Source organism: Osmerus mordax, chromosome 16, assembly GCF_038355195.1.
Source record: "Osmerus mordax isolate fOsmMor3 chromosome 16, fOsmMor3.pri, whole genome shotgun sequence".
NCBI lineage: Eukaryota > Metazoa > Chordata > Actinopteri > Osmeriformes > Osmeridae > Osmerus > Osmerus mordax.
Window position 1 is genome coordinate 2,817,791 of NC_090065.1, and position 22,752 is coordinate 2,840,542.

A 22,752-nucleotide genomic window follows, 5' to 3' on the forward strand; every position below is an offset into this window, starting at 1 on the left:
ATGTGAAATGTTACGTTCCTATATGGACTGTTGGATATCTCTGTCAGTTAATGTCCCGATAAGTGTGTGCCATACAGTATGGCAAGGCCTTCTGTTGGGAAACTGGAGAGTATTCTGACAGTGACATCGGGTCAACCAGCAGCATTCTAGTCTGTATCTGACAGTTAAAGAGGCTTACAGGCAGTTGTGGCAGCCAAATAGATTTAAATATATATATATCATTCTTATCTACAACCACTATACAGCATTCCAGAAAATTACAACTCAGTCTCCATTTTATCTAAGAACATGTAATTTGTTCTAAGAAGGAACAGTTGGCCCACAGGCAGTGAAGGTTTTCGGCTCAAAGGGATTTGGTATTCAAAAGACCATAGGAATAGTGGATGGGTGTGTGTCAGTAAAATATCTCGAGAACTATGATCACAAGGGAACCAAGTAGAGAAATCGTTCCTTCCTTGCTTTCATTTTGTGAGTTGTGCTTGCGTTCCTCCACTTATCAAATACCTCGATATGATGTCTCAAAAGATATCCCATATATTTTGTTTGTGTTATTTCTGTTGAAAAATATCAACATTACCGCAGTAGCCTACTTTACAAACTGTTAAAACGTCTGCATTTGGTTGATGAGCTCATGAAGTCTACTCTCCTTGCTCCCTACAGGTGATTGGTGACATCCGCCGCCCAATCACACACCGTCTTCCATGTCAAAGTTGTTAGCCATCTCGCTAGACAACCCCCCCCCCCCCCCCCCCCATCAATCGAGCTCTTTACATGTAGATAGTTTCTTGGAGTCTTTTCGAATTGAATATCGTTGGATTACGTGAACGGAGAAAAGAGGAACGGGATTTACATTTAGAGAATCGTCTGACAGGACAAAGCCTACTGTATTTCGCGTTTGTTTGCTAAATACCAACTGCCTGGAGGGGGTAGCTAGTCTCTTGATGTGTCCTTTTAGGGTTTTCCTGATGATCAGCAGAAATGTTAGCTAGCATGCTAGATAGCTACTTTAGATATACCAGACCAACTACCCAAATCTTCCATCCATCTAATACGGTAAGTTTTTTTTCCATCAAACATTGATATTATGGTCGAAATGGGCAAAAAGAGATCTGTGAAATTTGACTGGACGGTATTTAGGTAGCCAGCTTGTTGTTGGGTAGCTAGCTGTTATCTTAGCTATTTTCTGTAGTCGCTATGTTGGTTTAATAGCAGCTTGATAGCTAGCTAGTAACTGCTTATAGCACAGTCTAATGTTAATTTACCCACGACACAACAACCACTCCACCAAGTCAATCCTCTTTCGAGCGTTTACGTGTATTTTGGCACGGTCATTAAATGAATCCACCTGTTTTAAGTACTGCTCGCAAAATAGATTGCGAACTAACGGAAGGTTTATTTTGTCTTTTTTTTTTGCCTGATTTTAAGTTGTTTGCCTTCTCAAGCGGTCATATTAGCGACTGTAAATGTTTATAGTGTTGTTGAAAAAACATAACTGGTGTCGGTGTTTTAAGATGACCTCAGACTGGTGTTTTGACAAATATAAAAGTCATAAATATTTTCCAGATGGCTGTCTGGTGACTATTATCTTAGTCAAATAGCTGTGGCTAATCTATTTGCACAGAATTTTGTTTTGTTGCTAGCTCAATACTGCCAGACCAAACTACGGTCAGTTGAGGAACTGGTGGCGTGTTGGCAATGGCTGCCTGTCAACAACACTAAGCTATAACAAATCACAATGTATTGAGTTTGTTAATCATTTAATTCACTACGTAGGGAATTTATACATTTCATACGCAACCTTTCTGCCATTTTGACCTGTGGATAGCCCATCTAGCCCATAATATCAATCCCTTTTGTTTATTATTTACTATGTAAAATGAATGAGTGTAATGATACGGGTCGAAATCTCACCTTTCTCTTACATCATATACTTTGTCACATTTCCATGTAGGTCTTTATGAAGTGCTGTGCTACAATGGATGAAGAAGAGTGGAACCCTCTATACTTTATCCTGTTCGACCCTGGGTAATCTGCAATGGCTGCACTAGGTAAGGCACTAAAAGCGTTGATTTTGAGTGTGTTTGCCTATTTGCCAGATTATTGAAACATTATATTCAATCACAAATACCTTCTTTTTTTGGTCTGTTGTAAATCGGTAAAAGTTGTAAGACTTTTTGTACCAGTAGAGGGCGTCATCGTCAAACATAAAAGAAAATTAATTTCACTTCTGAAAAAGATTTCACTCGCAGCCAGGAAAAGTATGGGCAGTTCAAACCAGTATTTTTAGAATACTTCAGATATTACCAAGCAATGAACAAGTTAGGCTGTTTATGAAAGGGTCTTAAGAAACAAAACGTATAACTTAAACCATTTTCTGAAATTCCTGATTTCTGGGATGATTCCAATAGACCTCATAGCATTTTTTAACATACCACATCTACATTTCACGATTATCATATCGTCCACCATCTCGTCTAGGCCTACGTGTAGTCGAATATAACTCATTATTATATTAACAGTGGATGTGTAGACAATATCGATCCATTACATTTAACGATTCACAGAGCAAACTACATAGAATTTAATACGGTGTTTTAATTCAGTCAGGTCTTGGGCGCTTGAGTAAAGCGAATGGCACGGAATCTTTACATTTTAATCTAGACTCCACTCGCAATTAACTTTTAAGCAGTCTGGTAAATTTTACACCCTACAATATATTTGTTGGATATCCAGGGCCAGAACAGATTTGTTGCATCAACGTTGAACGCGAATAATAGATTTGTTTTCGATTAGAATCAATGTAGTTATACATTCATTTCTAAAACGTGTCAATTCAATGTATTGATCAAAACAATAATGTTTTCATGTCTGTTTTGGGACGTGGCCTATTACACGTTCTTTTGTATACCATTTTGAGAGATAGTCGTAGAAAATCTGTCTTTTATTATTATTATTATTATTAATACACAGCAATGTTTTACTATATACACTCATCTAATTGTATCAATTTATGTGTGTGTGTGGGGGGGCTTGCTATTAATGCAATGGACGCCCCCTTCCCCCACCACAGCGAACGCGCAAGCGCTCGGGACCTTGTGGGAATGGCTGTTCGACGAACGGGGGTTGGGCTGCTACGATCGAATTGGGCGTTAAAGAGTTTTTAATGTCCGCCATGTTGGCCATGGCGTACTGAACCACCGATAGGGAGCGGAGCATCGGAAAAAATAGTCCGAAAGAGAGCGACCAAGATCCGGGCCTTCCCGGCTCCGTTCGCGACGCCCTATATATAGCTTCAACCAGTCGAACCTTAGATTTCAGATCAACCGCACAGAATCATCCATGAAAACTCAACTCGAGGCCGTTGTGAATATTAGGAGAACTACGGATAGATTTATATTGCATTTTGAACTGTAAAAATGAGTAAATTGTCGTTTCGGGCACGGGCGCTGGACGCTTCCAAGCCTCTACCCGTCTTCCGCTGTGAGGATTTACCCGACCTGCACGAATATGCATCAATTAACCGGGCAGTACCGCAGATGCCGACGGGGATGGAGAAGGAGGAGGAATCGGTATGCTTTAATAGTTCGACAATTTTCAAATAAACGATTTCCTAATTTTTACATTATACGAGGTGTCCCTCCTTTTTCTGCGCAAGTTTGCACAAAATGGCCGCCAGTTTTCTACCCAGAAACACGACGATTTAGGGGTGTAAACGAAATGCCAACAATACATTGTGCTACGTTTCATAATCTTTAAGTGTCATTCTCTCTATTTATGATACAATATCCTGGTTGTATCGGTTTGTTTTTGCTGTGGATTGATTTCTGTGCACAAAGGGGTCACGTGATTCCCGTGAATCCGACATTTTGTTGACTGTCTTTGGGATGGGCCTTGTTAGCGTAATAGCAATAGACCAGTGCAAGGGGGAGCCAGTGATCTGAAGTAGCATCTGACCACAATGCCTTATCGGGTCGGAAAATGTCAACACGGGTTGGCCACCTTGCACACCTCATAGAACGACGAGTAATAATAACACGACCATCACATGAAATGTGTCAGTAGAACATTGTTTGGAATGGCTAGTTATGCGGTATCAGAGTAATGCTTGACTTGCACGTAGTTGCATCTGAAAAATAGAAAGATGTACGTAAATAGCCCAGTTGTCATATATTTTGTCGGTTTCACGCTTGGCCACCATAAATTATGATTTTGACTGGTCCGCTTAAGGGTTTCTCCTCAGTGAGAAGCAGAAAGCTGTTTTATGCATCATGACAGGGCTGTTTTTTGACAGCGGTAGCTCTACGTTTGACAACTTTTCTCCTGATTTGTGGCAATTTGTAAACGCGTCTAGCCGGTTTCATTGGCTATCCCAACTCATACAAGGACTCAAACAGATATCTTGTGTATCAAGGGGTTTGTAAACCCTCACTTCCTACAAACATGTTGGTATTTGGTCTGTTGTGATTCATTGATCTGTGTTAGCAACAAGGGGCCGTTAAATCCAACTGTTTTAGCATGATTTTAAACGTTCCACCACATGGACTCCCCTGTATGTGAACAACTGAACTCTTAAGACGTGTGGCAATAAAGGACTTGCACGCAGAACATTATTTAAACTGGCAGTTTAACTGACAGTTAACCTGTTGTTACCCATGTACAGGGCTCATGTTACGATAGTTCTGATAGTTGTCTAGGAATACGTCAACACTCCCATCAGCGCTTCTAACGGAGCCAGCGTGGAGTTGGGTAACCTAGGGACCAGACAGGTTCAAAAGTGTGTCAGCTGGGAGACATGTAGCATGCAGGGGGGAGAAGGGGAGGGTGGGTGTGGATGCTAGCTCGCTTCACTAAACTCCATTCACCCCGAAGTGCAGCGTTGCGTAATGCATGTACCTCACAGCCATGCGGAAATGAGATGAGAAAGTAAACGCGTTTAACTGCTTCTGTCATGCTGAGAAGGTGGAAGAGGTTTCAGTTTGCTCAGGATAGATATGTCTGAAGGGACCAGGGCAGTGGTGGTGTTTTATGTTTTATATTTTAACTAGGCCTAGCTCTGGATAAGAGCGTCTGCTAAATGACTAAATGTCAATGTAAATGTAGTCATGAGTGATTGAACAAGTGAATGTTGATGGTTTACACTTTGTTTACAGCCTGAAATACTTTTTTCTTACCCATCTTTAGAATCTGTTCTTGAATCGACATGATGAAATGTTCCTTGTAGTTTGTCCGTGAGGAGGGTGAACTGGGAGAGTAAATCCATCCACACGTGTTCTGTGTTTGTGTTGGTCTAGACACAGTGTGTTTACACTGGGTGAAGAGGAGGTCAGTGTGTGTGTGTGTGTGTGTGTGTGTGTGTGTGTGCGCGCGTGCTGCTTGGTGGTAGTCCTGTTGTCTTTGTACGAGTGCCAAAAACATGCTGTTCAGAGCGTGAGCGCGCGCACACACACGCACCGCTGGCTATCAACAAGTCTCTCACTGTGACTTACTTGTATCGGAATGTACATCACGGTGTGCGTAACCTGTCTAAAGCTCTTCACTGCATCTAAGACTATCGCCAGCAAGCTTCCACTTTCAACTAACCAATATCGTACTGTTCCACTTACTCATTGGTCATAACCTCTTTCATATTCTCCAGCCTGTATCCATTGGTGTGTCCAAACTAACCCATGTACCGTTCAGAAAGCGACTCGATCGGCTTTGCGTGAATGACCAAATACTTTTTGTATTGCCGCGTCACTAGAAATTGGTCTCGATGCCGCATGGCAAAACCTGAAGCTATTGAATGCAAAACGAAGCTTTTCTTTTCTGAACAGTCGTAATCAATGGAGTCGTAATGGGATTGTCAGAGCAGAGGCACGGTCTTCTCTGTGTGAGTTATCCAGACTGCGCTGACTGTGAACCCTCTCCTCAGACACTCTCGGTCACCCCCCACCCCCCCCCCCCACCTGCTCCTGGGGCTATCCATCACGTTAAGTGGCATTTACTGTGTCTGTGATGTCAGCTGACAGGCTAGAGGCCCGTGCTGTCAGACAGAGAGCTGACATTGATATATATGGTCATTCGGAAGGCTGTTTCAGGATAGTCCCGGTCTGAAGAATGCAGAGAGAGTCTGGGGGGGAGGGGGGGGGGGGGTATTTGTAGACAAACAGAGAGTAGATGTATGCGTTTGTGAAAGTGTTTTGTATTCTTGTTCTGCGCCGCAATGCAACTGTGTTGTCCCGGGGAGCGTTGCCGTCGCCAGGGAGGTAAACAAGGCAGCAGGGCACGTTCTCCCCCAGGCTGTGACTGACTGATGATTTGAAGTTCTCTTAGCGAAGAACGAGCGCTGCACGTCAGCGTGTTCCTGCACTCCGGATGCATGATTCACCCACAGCCAACAAAACCATCTCAAGGTTATGCAAGACATCGTGTACAGGAGAGAGGGCCAGAGAGCGTTCTAGTCTGTTTGAGTAGAACCGGCTTTTGTAACTGGAATGTGCCTCGGAGCAGTGCCGGGAAACGATGTAGCCTACTGACGAGAGGACGACCTTGGAGTGGGCAGAAGTTTGAGTTCAGTTCTAGGAACACGGTAACAGTTGAGTGAATGGTGACACGTTGAGGTCTGCGCAGTTCTTGTTGTAGCTTTTAGTTTGAGTTCGGTTTCGTCTCGTTGACTTTCTGCGATCGCCTGAAAGAGGGGGAGCATCTAGAGCGTGAACACCCAGCCGATGGTTTTGAGTCCGGGAGGTATCCTGCTGTGTAGCGAGGGAAACGGGGGAGCAACAGTCTAGGCCTGACTCCCTCTTCTCCTTCCCTCCTCTCTTTCTCTCCTCTCATCTCCTCTGTGCAGAGACAAGACAGCACCTGGCTGTTTCATGTAGCACAAACACAGACATGCATGCTCAGGCTTACAGAAGGCCTGTAGAACTCCACAGGTTCTTTCCTCTTTTTTCATGTGGCCCACATCCTGCTTCTCTGAGGGCAGGAGTGGTGGGTGAGTTTGTGTGTCTGGGAAACACTCTCCGCGTGCGCCCGGGGGGGTTTCCCCATGGTCGGGAACGCTCTCGGGCTGCAGCGAGGTGTCTGATGTCAGGCTGACCGCTGAGCAAACTTCTGCAGGTCTCCGACCAGAGAGACCGTACACACACACACACACACACTTACCTCTCTGACACACAGAGAGACCGTACACACACACACACACACACTTACCTCTGACACACACAGAGAGACCGTACACACACACACACACACACACACTTACCTCTCTGACACACACAGAGAGACCGTACACACACACACACTTACCTCTGACACACACAGAGAGACCGTACACACACACACACTTACCTCTGACACACACAGAGAGACCGTACACACACACACACTCTTACCTCTCTGACACACACAGAGAGACCGTACACACACACACGCACACACACACACACACACTCTTACCTCTCTGACACACACAGAGAGACCGTACACACACACACGCACACACACACACTCTTACCTCTCTGACACACACAGAGAAGTCTGGGCGCTTGCTGGGTTGCTGACAGGCTGCCAGTGGCAGTGTGCCCATGTCTGAGCCCAGGACCTTATATACTGCTAGCTGAGGGCCTTCAGACAGCCGCTCTGACGGCCAGCCAGCCTTCCGGCGCATTCCCCCATGGATCTGCTTGGCTCGCGTCACACTGGTTGTGGAAAAAACACACACATAAATATAATATAAACACAGTATTCCTTGCCCCATCAGCCTCCCAGGACACGCAAGCCCTTTTCAGTGTTCCAACTCGCGTTTCCGCCCGTGCGTCTGTTGCGGAGCGGACGTTTTCTCGCTATCCTGAACGACCGATCAGTTGGAGAGACGAGTCGGAGGCGGCCAAACTGCCAGGTGTCAAATGTCCAACCTGCCAAACGGCCGGCCCACTACCTGGCTGATCTCCACAGATGGCGTTTATCTGGAGTCACGATCTCCGCCCGTGTCGTGCGTCGGGGACTAGCGTCTCTTGACGGTCGGTCCCTGAGCAGGAGCTGGTCCTCACAAGCCCTGCTGAGGTGTCAGCGAGTGATGGATCTGCCGCCGTCTGTTCCTTATTTTTCTTTCTGGAACGAGTGGGCTTATAGGAACGTCTGAACCCCGGTCACTCCGGTGCATGAAGCGTCACAGCTGGAGGATCTGAAGTCATGTCACCTCGTCTCTTGTCAGTCTCAGAACACACGGTCGTCTTGCTGTGTGCTTGGATCACATGGAGAGGATGTCATACCCTTGTACTCACCCTCTGACTCTCTCTCTCTCTCCCACCCCCCCTCCTTCTCCCCCCCTCTCCTCTGTTTCTCCCACTCCGTCTTGCTACCTCCCCCCTCCTCCCCCCCCTCTTCTCCTCCTCCTCCCCCCTCTCTCTCCCCCTCCTCTCCTCCTTCTCTCCCCCTCCTCCTCCCCCCTCTCTCTCCTCCTCCTCCCTGCAGGAGCACCATCTCCAGAGGGCCATATCTGCTCAGCAGGTGTACGGGGAGAAGAGGGACAGCATGGTAATCCCCGTTCCCGAGGCAGAGAGCAACATCGCCTACTATGAATCCCTCTACCCCGGGGACTTCAAGATGCCAAAGCAGCTCATTCACATACAGCGTGAGTACACCTGCCTCACCCTCCCCCTCCTCCCCCCCTGCCTCTGTCTGTCAGCTTCTAGGCCCTCTACGTCTAGGCTGCATGTTGGTGGCCTCGACCGGAGATGCCTCGTTCTGAAGGTTACCGGTTAAGGGGTGGGGCCTGAACCATGCTGCTGTGTGTTGGACAGGAGTGTCTCTCTCCTCGGGTTAGAGTCTAAAGCTTAATTTATACTTAGGTCGCAGACACTTTTGAAATGGTCGCCGACGAAGAAAAAAAAGTGTCGCTCAGGCTGCTGCATTTATACTTCGGAAAACAGTCGCCTGTGCTCAAGGTTCGTGTGATGTAAACAGAATCATTTTACCGTTACATTCATAGCTATGGTTACATTGTTAACGCTTTGTAGCCTAGGTGATCAATCAGAAAAACTGACAATTTTAATTTTTCACTATGTGACGACATCCGCACCAGTAGAAATTTCTCCTGGTAGGCGACACTTCTTAGCGACGGTTAAAAGTGTCGACCGAGACGTCATTTCTGTCGGCATCCTTTTCAAAAGTGTCTGCGACCTAAGTATAAATTGGGCTTAACTGAGGCCAGAACCGGAGTTGCTGTATTATGACTGTATATAAAACAGTGTTGTAGGTGTGGGCTGTTGGAAGTGGTTTGTTTCTGTAGTTCTGTTTTGAGGCTCGGGAACTGGGATGAGTCCCTGCCAAGGTAAACAGTCTGGCTGCTGGCTGTCCTGCAGGGCTTGGATAAGGGCCTGAGTGGAGCTGAGCTTATCTGACATGGAAATCACTATCCCAAAGTTGATTCCTCAAGGTCTCCTAGGATGTGGGCACCAGCTCCAGTCCAGCTCTATTCCATGTCTGGTCCTGTCTTGAAATGTTGCCTAAATATCCACGTTTCCTTCCAGTATCCACCGGCTTGACAGGTCGTCTTGTTGCAGTGATGTTAGTGTGCTGTTTCCTCTTCTGGTGCTGGAGACGTGTTGTGAGATTGGCTCCCAGATTCAGAGGCTTCCAACAGCTTTTCCATCTGTCCTTTTCTCCTCCTCTTCCAGCGTCATTGTTAAAAGCCACGTTTAGCCTTTAAACGGTTTGCTGATGGATCGCGTGTGTCATTTCACCTGCAGCGGTGTCTTCTGGTGACAGGAGCAGGGGAAACTCTTCTGGCTGGAAGCACAGTGTAACTGTCGCTCACGCAGAGTCAATAGCCCCTGTCAGTCCCGACACTAATGTACCGAGCCCTTCCTGAAGAGGAAACGCAGTTCATTTGGAATTCCCCTTACCTTCCCTGCCACGCCGTCTGCCCAGGGGCTAGCTTCAATCTCGAGGCTTCAATCTCAATGTCGAAAATGGCACTTTAATTGAGTCTTAATTGCGGTGAGCCCAGCGAGGCGTGGTGCTGCCGCGGTGCAGGTTGAAGAATGCGCTGCGCCTCATCCAGACCTGCAGGTGCAGAACTGTGGAGACGAGGCGAGAGGTGGCGGCCATCTTGGTGGTGGCCATGTTGGTTCACAGATCTGAGTTGGAACCTTCTTGGCTGATTGTGACGTGCACCCCACACTCTTTACTTGTGTGTGTTTGTTGGTAAGCATGGCGGATCTGTTTGTTTCCCTGGGGGATGGGTGTAGCTCGGTGGTAGAGCGTTCAAGATTGAGGCCGCAGATTCAAATCCCTTCTGGATGTTGCTTTAGATAAAAGCGTCTCCTAAATACGTTATTAACTCTGGAGAGTGCAGTCTCTACAGCAGTGTCTTACTGGCGAGTTCAAATGATAGAAGAACCCCCAAGGGAGAGATATGATTGGCTGTTGTATCTAAAATGGAGCTGTAAACTGACCAATGACTCCATCGGGGAAAATTGGACACTAAAGTATCTGATGATAGACTTCTGATTCATTTAAAATGTATCTTGACTCCCTCCTTCTCTCCTCTCTCCATCCCTCTCTTCTCTCCCTCCATCCCCCTCTCCCCCTCTTCTCTCCCTCCCTCCAGCTTTCAGCCTGGACACAGAGCAGCCAGACTACGACCTGGACACGGAGGACGAGGCGTTTGTGACCAAGCTGAAGAAGAAGATGGAGATCACCTTCCTGCAGTTTGAGGAGATGGTCGACCGTCTGGAGAAGGGCAGCGGCCAGCAGGTGAGCCTGTCACACACACACACACACACACACACACACACACACACACACACACACACACACACACACAGACAGCTAAATACACACACCTGTCCTGTACACACCCACCATACTTACTCAGTCACTCAACAACGTAAAACAACAATTTGTAAATACAACCTCCCTTCCCACACTCCTCCCCCCCCTCTTCCTCCCCCCCTCCTCCACTCCTCCTCCCCATCTCTTCTCCTTTACCCCCCCCCCCCTCTTCCTCCCCCTCTTCCTCCCCCCCTCCTGCACTCCTCCCCCCCATCTCTTCTCCTTTACCCCCCCCCTCTTCCTCCCCCCCTCCTGCACTTCTCCCCCCCATCTCTTCTCCTTTACCCTCCTGCACTCCTCCCCCCCATCTCTTCTCCTTTACCCCCCCCCCCTCTTCCTCCCCCCCTCCTGCACTCCTCCCCCCCATCTCTTCTCCTTTACCCCCCCCCTCTTCCTCCCCCCCTCCTGCACTCCTCCCCCCCCCCAGCTGGTGAGCCTGCAGGAGGCTAAGCTCCTGCTGAAGGAGGATGATGAGCTGATCCAGGAGGTGTTTGACTACTGGAGCCGCAAGAGGAAGTCCTGTCAGAGCGGCACGCTGCACCCCAGCGTGAAGCAGGAGAGGAGGGACGGATCCAGCACCAGCGACCCCTACGTGGCCTTCCGCCGCCGCACAGAGAAGATGCAGACCAGGAAGGTGAGTGGTCAGCCGATTAGCCAATCAGCTAGCCAATTAGACAGACAGCAATCCCCAGGAGCCGGTGAAACACTGGTTCCCCGGCTAATCTATGTACTGTGTTAGAGTGTCATTTTGTGTCATTTTGGTTGGTGGTGTGCCCCAGGATTTTGTAAATGTAAAAAATGTGCCGTGGCTCAAAAAAGGTTGGGAAACACTGTTCTAGACCATGTCGTTTCCTGGTCTGGTTCTGCTGAGTAACCGCGTGTCGTCTCCCCTTCGACAGAACCGCAAGAACGACGAGGCGTCGTACGAGAAGATGCTGAAGCTGAGGAGGGACCTGAGCCGAGCAGTCACCATCCTGGAGATGATCAAGAGGAGGGAGAAGAGCAAGAGGGAGCTGCTGCACCTCACCCTGGAGGTGGTGGAGAAGAGGTGAGGACGGCAGACGTGTGCTTGGGCTGGTTAGACCTGCTGTGTCGTCGGGCTGGTTAGACCGGCTGTGTCGTCGGGCTGGTTAGACCGGCTGTGTCGTCGGGCTGGTTAGACCGGCTGTGTCGTCGGGCTGGTTAGACCGGCCGTGTCGTCGGGCTGGTTAGACCTGCTGTGTCGTCGGGCTGGTTAGACCGGCTGTGTCGTCGGGCTGGTTAGACCGGCTGTGTCGTCGGGCTGGTTAGACCGGCTGTGTCGTCGGGCTGGTTAGACCGGCCGTGTCGTCGGGCTGGTTAGACCTGCCGTGTCGTCGGGCTGGTTAGACCGGCCGTGTTCGTCGGACTGGTCACTCTGTAAGACGGCATCAGCGGAAAATTTAGCAGACTGACTTTGTTAGCCAGACAGGGGAGAGGATTGTCTCCTTAGAAACCCACTGCAAACTCTGGACATCCTGATGTGGTCAGGTGGTTAGCAGATGACGTCATCACTCCAGGCTGCTGGTGCTGTCTGCGTCCGGGGCTGTGGGCCTGGGTATTGATGAGCTGGGGTAATGTGATAGGGAGAGGCTCGATACGGAGTCATAAAAACACTTAACGTCCTCTAAGTACAGAACGTAAATCCAGCCGGCCTTCTGGCCAAATGAAAATTCTCGATGGTAACTTTCAAGTGGTGCTTTGGATGATGGCCCCGGCGCTCGACAGCACGCTCAGGGGCGGTCGGCTGCTGGTTCTGACCCGCTCTGCCCCCCCCCCCCCCCCTCTCCAGGAACGGCATGGCCGACTTCGGCGGTGAGATCATGGCGGAGGTGCTGGCTCAGCGAGCCCTAGCCAAGCCGGCTTACTCCGTGCCCCTGGTGCCCCTGACCAACAGCAACCAATACCGACACCAGGACCACATGGACCTCAAAGACTACAAGTCTAAGGTACGCGGGTGCCAGGAAAGAGTCTTCACAAGGTGTATTTAGGGTTGAAGAATGAATGGCGGTTGGATGATTGGTTGGGTGGGTGGGTGGGTGGGTGGGTGGATGGGTGGTTGGTTGAGTGGATGGATGTAGATCTGTATGTATGCTTATATGTTGATTCAGAGCTCAACCTTCAAAACCCCTCTTTTCCTATTACGTCTCACCCGAGTCCGACTGAATATAAAACACTGGACGTTCTGGAAGTTTCTAGCCTCTAACCTGTGTAGTGCTGTGCTGCACTTACCTGCTGCACTCATTATAATGCACCACATGCATGTGGCTTCTGCTGAAAGGGTCTGCTAGATGAATAAATGTGAATGTGTGGAAGATGCGAGCCCCTAAGGAAGTGTTCCTTCCGTTAGGGAGTCAGGTGGCTGAGCGGTTAGGGAATCTGATTAGTAATCAGAAGGTTGCAGGTTCGATTCCGGGCCGTGTCAATTGACGTTGTGTCCTTGGGCAAGGCACTTCACCCTACTTGCCTCGGGGAGAATGTCCCTGTACTTACTGTAAGTCGCTCTGGATAAGGGCGTCTGATAAATGACTAAATGTAAATGTCTAACTGCTGTTCTAAATGAGGGGTAGAAACGCTGTCAGCTCAGACACTCCGGGGGATATGCGTCCAGATTGGAAAAGCAGCTTGATTGGATTTCTGTTTGTTGTTGGGTTCAGTGATTGGTGCTGGTAGTAAAACACATCCTCTGCCTCCCCCTCCCCTCCCACCCCCCCCAGCCTGAGAAGACAGAAGTCGTCCGTCAGAAGAGGAAATACGAGAAGAAGCCCAAAGTGTTGCCGCTGTCGTCCGGGGCGACGCACCACGCCGGGCCCTCTGTGTTCAACCCTAAAGACCTGAACCAGTACGACTTCCCCAGCTCTGACGACGAGCCCTACTCCCAGGTAGGCCTCCAGCCCGCTCTGCTGGTCTCTCTCTGTCACAGTCTCTTCCTGCCAGTACGACTTCCCCAGCTCTGACGACGAGCCCTACTCCCAGGTAGGCCTCCAGCCCGCTCTGCTGGTCTCTCTCTGTCACTGTCTCTTCCTGCCAGTACGACTTCCCCAGCTCTGACGACGAGCCCTACTCCCAGGTAGGCCTCCAGCCCGCTCTGCTGGTCTCTCTCTGTCACAGTCTCTTCCTGCCAGTACGACTTCCCCAGCTCTGACGACGAGCCCTACTCCCAGGTAGGCCTCCAGCCCGCTCTGCTGGTCTCTCTCTGTCACAGTCTCTTCCTGCCAGTACGACTTCCCCAGCTCTGACGACGAGCCCTACTCCCAGGTAGGCCTCCAGCCCGCTCTGCTGGTCTCTCTCCCTCTGTCACTGTCTTTCTCTTTCCGTCTCTCTCTCCCTGTTACTGTCTCCCTCTCCATCCCTCTCCCTGTCATTGTCTCTGTCTCTCCATCTCTCTGTTAGTCTCTCTCCCTCTTTCTGTGGCCCTCTATCGGATGACTAGAGTTAGGCCTACTGCCATATCGCTCACATTGCCATCCAAGATGTCAAGCTAAACTCAAGTACTTGTGGGACTTGGGGGGGCTGATTTGGCGTCCACAGCTTCCCTGCTGTAAATCACCCGACCTCCCTCTGACCTCTGTCTGCAGATGCACTCTGGCTCGTCCGAGGCCGAGGAGGAGAACGACCCAGACGGTGCCTACGCCTTCCGCAGGAAGGCAGGCTGCCAATACCACACTGTGAGTGGCCAATACTGCCGAGTAGCCAATAGGAGAGTAGCTCAGACTGTGTGTGTGAGCGGTCTGGTCCTGTGTGTCCCGGCAGGCCCGGTCGGAGCGCGGCGGCAGCTGGCCGTGGTGCGGCCCGGCGGAGGGGGGCCCGGGGGACAAGCGGTACCGCTACTGCCTCACCACGCTCACCGTGCCTCGACGCTGCCTGGGCATGGCCCGGCGACGCCAGGGCAGAGGGGGCAGGTAAGCTGAGGGGGGAGGAGGAGGAGGAGGGGGGAGGTAGACCCCTGGAGAGGGGAGGTTACAAGAGGGGGAAGGGGTGACTGGAGGGGGGAGGTAGGCTACTGGAGGGGGGAGGGGGGGAGGTAGGCTACTGGAGGGGGGAGGGGGAGGTAGGCTACTGGAGGGGGGAGGGGGGGAGGTAGGCAGGCTACTGGAGGGGGGAGGTAGTTCACTGAGAAAGTGTGGGAGGGAAGGGGAAGCGTGATATAATCAGATGGGTGTCAGACACATGCCTCTCTAGATGAGTGACTGGCGTCACGCCAACTAGAGCTGGGTTTACAGAGCAGTAGAACCCCCCCCAGCCTGTCTGTCAGCAGCAGCTCTAACCTCCCCCCTCCTCCCCTCCAGGGTTCTGCTCGACAGGGCACACACAGACTACGACAGCATATTTCACGGGCTGGATCCGGAAATCCTCGACCGGCCTCCACTCTCTCCAGTCCACAAGTTCTCCAGTACCTCAGAAACGAATACCTCGGACCGACCCTCGTCAAACTCTTCTTCCTCCTCCTCCTCCTCGGACCTCAGTCAGTTACTCTTGAATATAAAAGCATGTCGCTGGAGGCACTTTAGACCACGGACACTACCACTGCACCACCTAGACAATGCAGATCCGCTCTTTAGGAGGCTGAGCCGTGGTTTGATTCGATCCACCTCCTCTACCTTCGGGGCTCAGGCGGGCGGGGCTGCTTCTCAGGGGAGAGGAGCTCCTGTTCCCACACCTGTCTCCGGTGAGTGGCTCTCCTTCTCTCGCTCAATCTGTGTCTCCTCTTTTTCTCCTTCTCTCTCCTCTCTGTCTCCTCTCTCTCCTCTGTCTCCTCTCTGTCTCCTCTCCCTCCTCTCTGTCTCCTCTCCCTCCTCTCTGTCTCCTCTCCCTCCTCTCTGTCTCCTCTCTCTGTCTCCTCTCTCTCCTCTCTGTCTCCTCCTCTCTCCCTCTGTCTCCTCTCTGTCTCCTCCTCTCTCCCTCTGTCTCCTCTCTCTCCTCTCTGTCTCCTCCTCTCTCCCTCTGTCTCCTCTCTCTCCTCTGTCTCCTTCTCTCTCTCCTCTCTGTCATTCTGTCTCTTTCAATCATAGTCTCTCTTTCTCTCCTCTCTCTGTCCTTAACACTTGCACTCACTCATTCACGTGACTCGACCTGTTTGGTTGGAAGCAGCTATTTGCTGGAAAATGACTCTTCTGACTGTCGTGGAAATTGTTTGAGAAATGTAATTGCGAAGTCTCCATGCATGAAATGATTTAGGTCGTTTACGTCTCGTATCGATTCCCCTTCACATCTCCCAGACCAGAGTGTGTGTTTGACATGCGTGTGTGTTTGACATGAGTGTGTGTTTGACATGCGTGTGTGTTTGACATGAGTGTGTGTTTGACATGCGTGTGTGTTTGACATGAGTGTGTGTTTGACATGCGTGTGTGTTTGACATGAGTGTGTGTGCCGGCCTCAAACACATATTTTTCTCAGAATTTCAGAGTAGAGATGTGGTTATAAAGCGTGGTCGCTTCCTCTTTTTTTTCTCTTCTCGTCTGAATGCTGGTGACCAAACAGCGGTTATTTTGCATTCACAAGGCATAGCATTTCCCCTTTGACAGCCAGAGTCAATTAAGAACGGCCATTTGATAAATAAATTCATAAGATGCATGGGTTTTGTCGGTATGTGGGGGAGGGGGCGCTCTGCTCTGAATATCAAACAAACCAGACACACACACACACACGTAAATGTTAGGAACTGCTTCTGTAGTAGTGCGGTACAGACTAGGCCAGTCTTAGTACGAGCAGCAGTTCGGTAGCCGAGTGCTCGCACATTCCAATGCTGGTCCAGGTAGGAGAGAGGGCTGTTCATCCATCTGCAGAAATCTCACGTTTGAAAGCAAGCCAGTCTAGCAACACGGCCTTATTAGCTGTCCTGTTCCCTGGTGGGCAGAATGGAGGGGAGGGGTGTGAGGACTGGGGTGCCTGTGAGTACGTTAGAAGAGCATGCCCCCTGGTGGTGAACTGACGACCCTCCTGGCTAAGACTGGGCTCCACTCAGCGCCCACACCTACCTGGGGAGCTGGGTTTGGGATGTCAGAGTGTTGGGTTATGGTAAGGGAGGGGGGTTGTGGTGTGTCTGTTTTGGGTGGGGTTTTTATTTTGTATTACATTTTTTGTATGGTGTGTGATGTTTGTTTACATTTGTCTTCTCTGCTGTTTTTGTTTGTGAAATGAAAAAGGAAACATGTTGCTGTCAATTGCCAATTTCACTGCTGTATGATGTGTTTCCCAATAAACATATTTCAAACGAGATGTCAGAGTGTGTGGCCAGCGTGTTAATGTGTGTGTGTGTGTGTGTGTGTGTGTGTGTGTGTGTTGGCAGTGTTCACAGCCCAGCAGTACCAGCAGCACCAGGAGCAGCTAGCTCAGATGCAGCAGCAGCAGAGAGAACAGATGCAGCAGCAGCAGCAGGCTAACAGGACCTCCACCACCAACAGCACACAGGTCAGACACCTGCCCCTCTCTCTGTCTGCCTCTCTCTGGCCTGACTCTCTCTCTCTAACTCTGTGCCTCTCTCTGGCCCTGACTCTCTACCTCTCTAACTCTGTCTACCTCCGTCTACCTGTTTCTGTTAACCTATATCTGTTTACCTGGCTCTCTAAATATCTACTTGAATCTGTCTACCTCAGATTGGCTGCCTACCCATTTCTCTCTACCTGGCACTCTCTCTACTTGGACCTCTCTCTCTCCACCTCCTACCAAGCTTGCTGTTAACAGCTGTACTCTCTCTCTCTCTGTCTGTCTCTCTCTGTCTCTCTCTCTGTCTCTCTCTCTCTCTCACAGGGTCTGGTGTCTAAGACGTTAGACTCGGCCAGCGCCCACTTCGCAGCCTCAGCCCTGGTCTCCACAGACCAGCTGCTGACCCTCAAGACCAAGGAGGAGGGGGTTCTGGGAACTGGAGTCAACGGAGTCCTCTCGCCCTCAGGTAGGACTACAGCGCTGCCGAGTTCTGAAGTAGCTCAAGAGGCTCTTGTATCGAAAAGCAAATCTGATGGAGTCTTACGAAATTGAGCGAAACTTTATACTAGAGCTTCACCATTCTCTCCACATCTGTCTCGCGCACACACATGCACACACACACACGCACACGCACACACACACACATGCACACACACACACACGCACACATGCACACACACACGCTGAGCTTGGCTATCGAGGATTTGCTAGAGCCTTCTCTGGTGTTGAAACATAAGTAGTGGGGAAGCCTTTGGAAGGGCAGTGATGCATGACTCCATTCATCTGGTACATGTGTGTGTGAAGATAATGACAGCTTATTGATGTGTACAACTTCCATCACCTCAACTTCCGTCACTCACCAACAACCAATCAGATGAGCTTTACAACGTGGAACGATTCTAACCCAGTCGGTCTCCCCCCTCCGCTTCCAGGTGTCTACAAGGGCCTGCACCTCTCCAGCACGCCCTCCCCCACCTTCCTCCACCCCTCGTCCACGGTCGCCCACAGCAACAACAACGGCACCCCCCACCCCCTCTCCTCCTCCACCACCACTCAGGTTCTGACGGGGAACGGCAGCAACCTCCGTCTGAGCGCGAGCGCCGCCAACGCCGCCGCCGCCGCCCTCAGCAAGCGGCACCACATCCCCCGGGCGCTCAGCGCTGTGTCCACATCCGCCTTAAAGCTGGCCGCCAGCGCCAACTGTCAGATGCCCATGGTCACCGCCGCCACGGGTGGGCTGGAGATGGGGCCCAGGTGAGGGGGGGAGAGGATTTGTTTCGTGTTCAGTGGGTGTTAGTCGTGGTTAGAAGGTGGTCATCTCTAATGCAGGGGTCAGATGGCTGAGCAGTTAGGGAATCTGGCTATTAATCAGAAGGTTGCTGGTTCAATTCCCAGCCGTGCAAAATGACGTTGTGTCCTTGGGCAAGGCACTTCACTCTACTTGCCTCGGGGGGAATGTCCCTGTACTTACTGTAAGTCGCTCTGGATAAGAGCGTCTGCTAAATGACTAAATGTCTAAATGTGATGTCTGTGTCTGCAGGGAGAGTCTGGACCAAGACAAGCCGCCCCTCAACAGCTTATCAGACAACACAGTGGCAATGGAAGTGACGTAGCCCCGCCCCCCACCCCGAGACAGCTGGGACCCCGGGGGGGAGGGGGGGGCGGGGCCAGGTGCTATGCATTGTCAGAGAGAGAGAGAGAGAGAGAGAGACGGGTTGGATGCAAGAGGTGGTGGGAAACGGGCGAGGCATGCCGTTTCCGTGGCAACCGGGGGGTGGGTGGAGGGGGGGAACTTAATTGCAATGCTCGTCTTGTATACACACACACACACAATTCTGCCCGCCTCCCCCCTTCTCCCCCTCCCTAATTTGTTTTTGTTTATAAGAGATATCAATGTCTGTAAATTATGAATATTGCAATTATATGTACAGTACTGCATATTTGTAATGCCCCCAAACCCCTTGTGTACATGACATGACTTGAATACAGAATTTGTTCATTTGTGATGTTTTTGCACTTGGGATGAAATTAAAAAGAAAAACAAAACAAAGCAACATACTGGCAGTGGTGTGCGTCACGCCCCGTCATGGATGTTATCGCCGGGGTGGACCCTCACGTTTTATCTATTTATTGTGCGGTGTTTAAAAAAAAAAAAAACCTTGTTTTTTTTTTTTTTTTTGTACGTTGGACCCTCATTGGCTCTTGTGCTATAGTCAGCGTGTAGATGTGATGGATCTGAACTTGTCTGTAGTTTGTACGTGGTGAACACTGGCGGGCTCTCGATAGGTGGGTCATGTGGAGTCAGTCAGTGGTGGAGTGTGTGCACAGGGGGGGGGAGGGGGTGGAGAGGAGAGGTTTGGTTTGGTGGAGTTCTTATCGGTTTGTCAGTGAGTAATCATTATTGCGACGATCTTCCATTCGAACAGTTCTGGAGACCAGTAACAACACAGGATGTCTCTTCTCAGAAGTTATGGCTGCTTCTGAATGATCTAAGCACTTTTTCATTTTTTTTTTTTATTATAATTTTTTTCGATGATTCCCCCGCACCCCCACACATTTTGTGAAAGAAATCGAGTTATTTTTGTATCCCTCTTTTTGGATAATGATTGTATGTTCTTCATAGAAAGACTTCATTCTATTGTTACTTGTTGAACCAAACAAACAGAAAAAAATCACTATAAGGGAGAATAATGCAGTAACCATTCTACATTTTTATCATTCCAATTTATACGTAATGAAAAAGAACATGTATTTAACAAAAAACAATAAATCTTTTTTTTTCGATTTTTCCAGAAGGCTGCAAGGCCTTGAAACACAAAATAAAGTTTCTTGGTGCCTTTCTCTGGAGAGAGAGAGAGAATAAATAAAACATGAGCTCTCTTCTGTGAAGAGTGGTACTGAAGGCTACACGTAGATTGATGTTGTCTGTACCACATCCTGAACGCCAGTTCCTGTGGCCTGATTGGTTCATGAGGTTTGCTGTTGTAGACCCCACATTGAAAGATGGATTAAAAAAAAAAAGACACACATCAAATCAATACAAGAAATAAAACAATCCTCCAGGGCGTTGTGTTTGGAACAGCAAGTCTCTTGTGTTATTTTGTGTGCGTGTGTGTGTGTCATGTTACCTAAGATGTGGATTTAACCATGAAACCTTAACAATGAAGTGGAGGGTTTTACATTTAGTCATTTTAGCAGACGCTCTTATCCAGAGTTTTATTTAGCAGGAAGGGTTCAGCACACTTCAGACTTCTTTCTCAGAACACAAAGCCTCACGCACAAAGAAAAAAAGTGTTAGAAAAAGGCGTTGCTATGGCAGCACAACCTCGCGCAACGCGTACACATCCATTATAAAGGTTTATGAACGGCAGGGTGCGTTCGTTGACGAAATCGACCAAGTTTGAGTTCTTAAGAAAGGCAGTTTTTTTCACTGTGACTGGTTGACAGGTAGAAGTGGTCTTGCTGCTGAAGTTGAAATGTGTAGAAAGGTTCAAACTAACTAACTAGTACGTTGTACTCCTACAATAGAATTTGTAAGATAATGTCTATGATCATACCTTTATATTGGAACATCTGGTCCCAAATATGAAAGTCAAGAATTGACAGTTACCAAATTATATATTGGTAATGTAGGCTATTATGTTAGTATGTATTGTACCTTTCAAATTCAAGCCTATTTTTCTATCAAAATGTCCAATGTGAACTAGTACATTACAGCTCCAATTTAGACAGGAGCAATGAAAGGAAAAAGGAGAGAAGGAGCAGGTTGAAACTGAGTTTGGAGAGCTAGATTGTTTTCTCACAGTTTGAAACATTCCCTCGTTATATCTGGCCTCACCCCGAGCTCCATTACAGCTCACCTCTGAAGACCGCTGCTTCCACTTACCAAAAAACGCCTCATAGAAAGTGCTGACACCCTGCGACGGCAGCCATTTTGGTTCTGTGTTCTCATTAGTGAGCACAACCACCTTCTTAGAGAGGGATGGTCTTTTCTAAGCCTGTGATGTTCTTATACCATGGAGAACAGTGACACATGAAGAGAGGTTCTAGGATGTGGTACCCAGACAATCGTGCTGGAAGTAGAAGAGATCTTAGAACCAGTGTTTCCTAGAACTACAGATGTGTCTTTCCTGGTTCTGAGGACTTCCATGCAGCTGGGAAAAGGCCTAGACATGTCTGTCTCCAGAGACAGAACAACAGCCTGTGTTGAACGATCTCTCATTCCTGACTCCCAAGAAACATCTGTTGCATGACCGACTGGCCTGGGTTGTTGCTGGTGTTAGTCAATCTGAAAGGGTGCCAGTGGCCCACAGCCTGAGAGGTAGCAATACTAGCTGTAGCCCTCTAACCAGCCTAGGAGAAGCTCCCTGCTATAGAAACTCCAGCACATACTCTCTCTCACACACACACACACACACACAAACATGATCATCACCTCAACTGAACTGCAAGTTCAGTTGAGAACTGCAGGTTCTACTCTATCTCTCCCTCTCTCAATGGTAGTCAGGCCCTGGTAGAAAGAAAAACAAAACGACTCATCTCAGAGATAAAAGCAGAGAGTATCCCCCCGTCCCCGTCCCCCCAGGAGACAAAGGCACCCCCACACAATCTGGCTGTTATGAATTTAAAGTCAAAACCTCATTCTTGGTCTTCTGGGATACTTTATAACACGGTGTGAGGTCAACTCTGAGAACTTGGCTCTGCTTTTGCAGCTCTGCACAACCATACTCACACACAATTATAGTTTCTACTGTGTCAGCAGACTGTTCCAAAAGCAATGTTCTGAGGAAATCCTAATTTCACCTTCTCCTGAAAACTGTCGTGCTCTGTTTCAACAGCAGTTTGAGTTGTGAGGTGGACTTGGCCCCAGGGGAAGACGAATTAAGTGAGCGTTATCATTACAAGATATTGTATATTTTGTGTGTGTGTGTGTGTGTACAGAGTGGACTGATGACTGAACAGAAAAACTCCAATCTGAAGAGTGTGTGACTGTGTGTGTGTGAGGGCAAGTTTAAGACAAAGGGAAGGAACATTTGAGAATGTGTGTGTTTGTAGAAAGGTTGTGTGTGTTTTGAACAGGAGAAAGACAGAGAGTTGTGTGTGTTTTCTTGACTGGGATAGTGATTTTCTGCAGTGTGTGTGTGTGTCTGAACTGGGAGTCTCCCAAGAGCACACTCCCTCTTTCACAGTGGGAGCTCAAAGATGGCAGCAGAATTTGTTTACCTAGTCCTCTGATTACTGATTACACAAAGCAATCAAACTAATCTAATTTTCTCTCTTTTCTTATCTTTTGTGTTTGGACACCAATTGGACACCCTCACAGATGCCTGTCTCTCTCTCTCTCTCTCTCTGTTTCTTTCCTTCTCTCTCGCACACTACTTTTCTCTTCTCCTCTGTCTCTCTGACTCTCACAAACACACACCTCTAACTGACTTAAAATCCTAACGAACCTTAGTGGAGCATCTCTGGGCTGATTACTGCCTGTTGAAT

At 49.1% G+C, this 22,752-nt stretch overlaps 1 protein-coding gene across 2 annotated transcripts; it reads left to right on the forward strand.

Moving 5' to 3' along the window:
• Window positions 1–790: 790 nt before the first annotated feature.
• LOC136959511 (enhancer of polycomb homolog 1-like) lies at window positions 791–20,343 on the forward strand. 2 transcript variants are annotated; one of them, XM_067253869.1, is made up of 15 exons: window positions 791–1,053; window positions 1,952–2,048; window positions 8,455–8,614; window positions 10,595–10,740; window positions 11,246–11,452; window positions 11,718–11,866; window positions 12,629–12,785; window positions 13,554–13,718; window positions 14,415–14,504; window positions 14,590–14,738; window positions 15,126–15,505; window positions 17,126–17,247; window positions 17,587–17,728; window positions 18,195–18,516; window positions 18,803–20,343. In XM_067253869.1, exons 3-15 carry the CDS (start codon window positions 8,515–8,517, stop codon window positions 18,873–18,875), a joined length of 2,202 nt encoding a protein of 733 aa, XP_067109970.1. In that variant the 5' UTR covers window positions 791–1,053; window positions 1,952–2,048; window positions 8,455–8,514; the 3' UTR covers window positions 18,876–20,343. The 2 variants fall into 2 exon arrangements, with proteins under 2 accessions (XP_067109970.1, XP_067109969.1); XM_067253868.1 differs by lacking the exons at window positions 791–1,053; window positions 1,952–2,048 and adding an exon at window positions 3,186–3,569.
• The last annotated feature ends 2,409 nt before the right edge of the window (window positions 20,344–22,752 follow it).

Coding starts and splice junctions, on each gene's coding strand:
- LOC136959511 (XM_067253868.1), top strand. CDS start 3,417: ATGAGTAAATTGTCGTTTCGGGCACGGGCGCTGGACGCTTCCAAGCCT. Junction 3,570..8,454: donor TGGAGAAGGAGGAGGAATCG/GTATGCTTTAAT, acceptor TCCTCCCTGCAG/GAGCACCATCTCCAGAGGGC. Junction 10,741..11,245: donor AGAAGGGCAGCGGCCAGCAG/GTGAGCCTGTCA, acceptor CCCCCCCCCCAG/CTGGTGAGCCTGCAGGAGGC.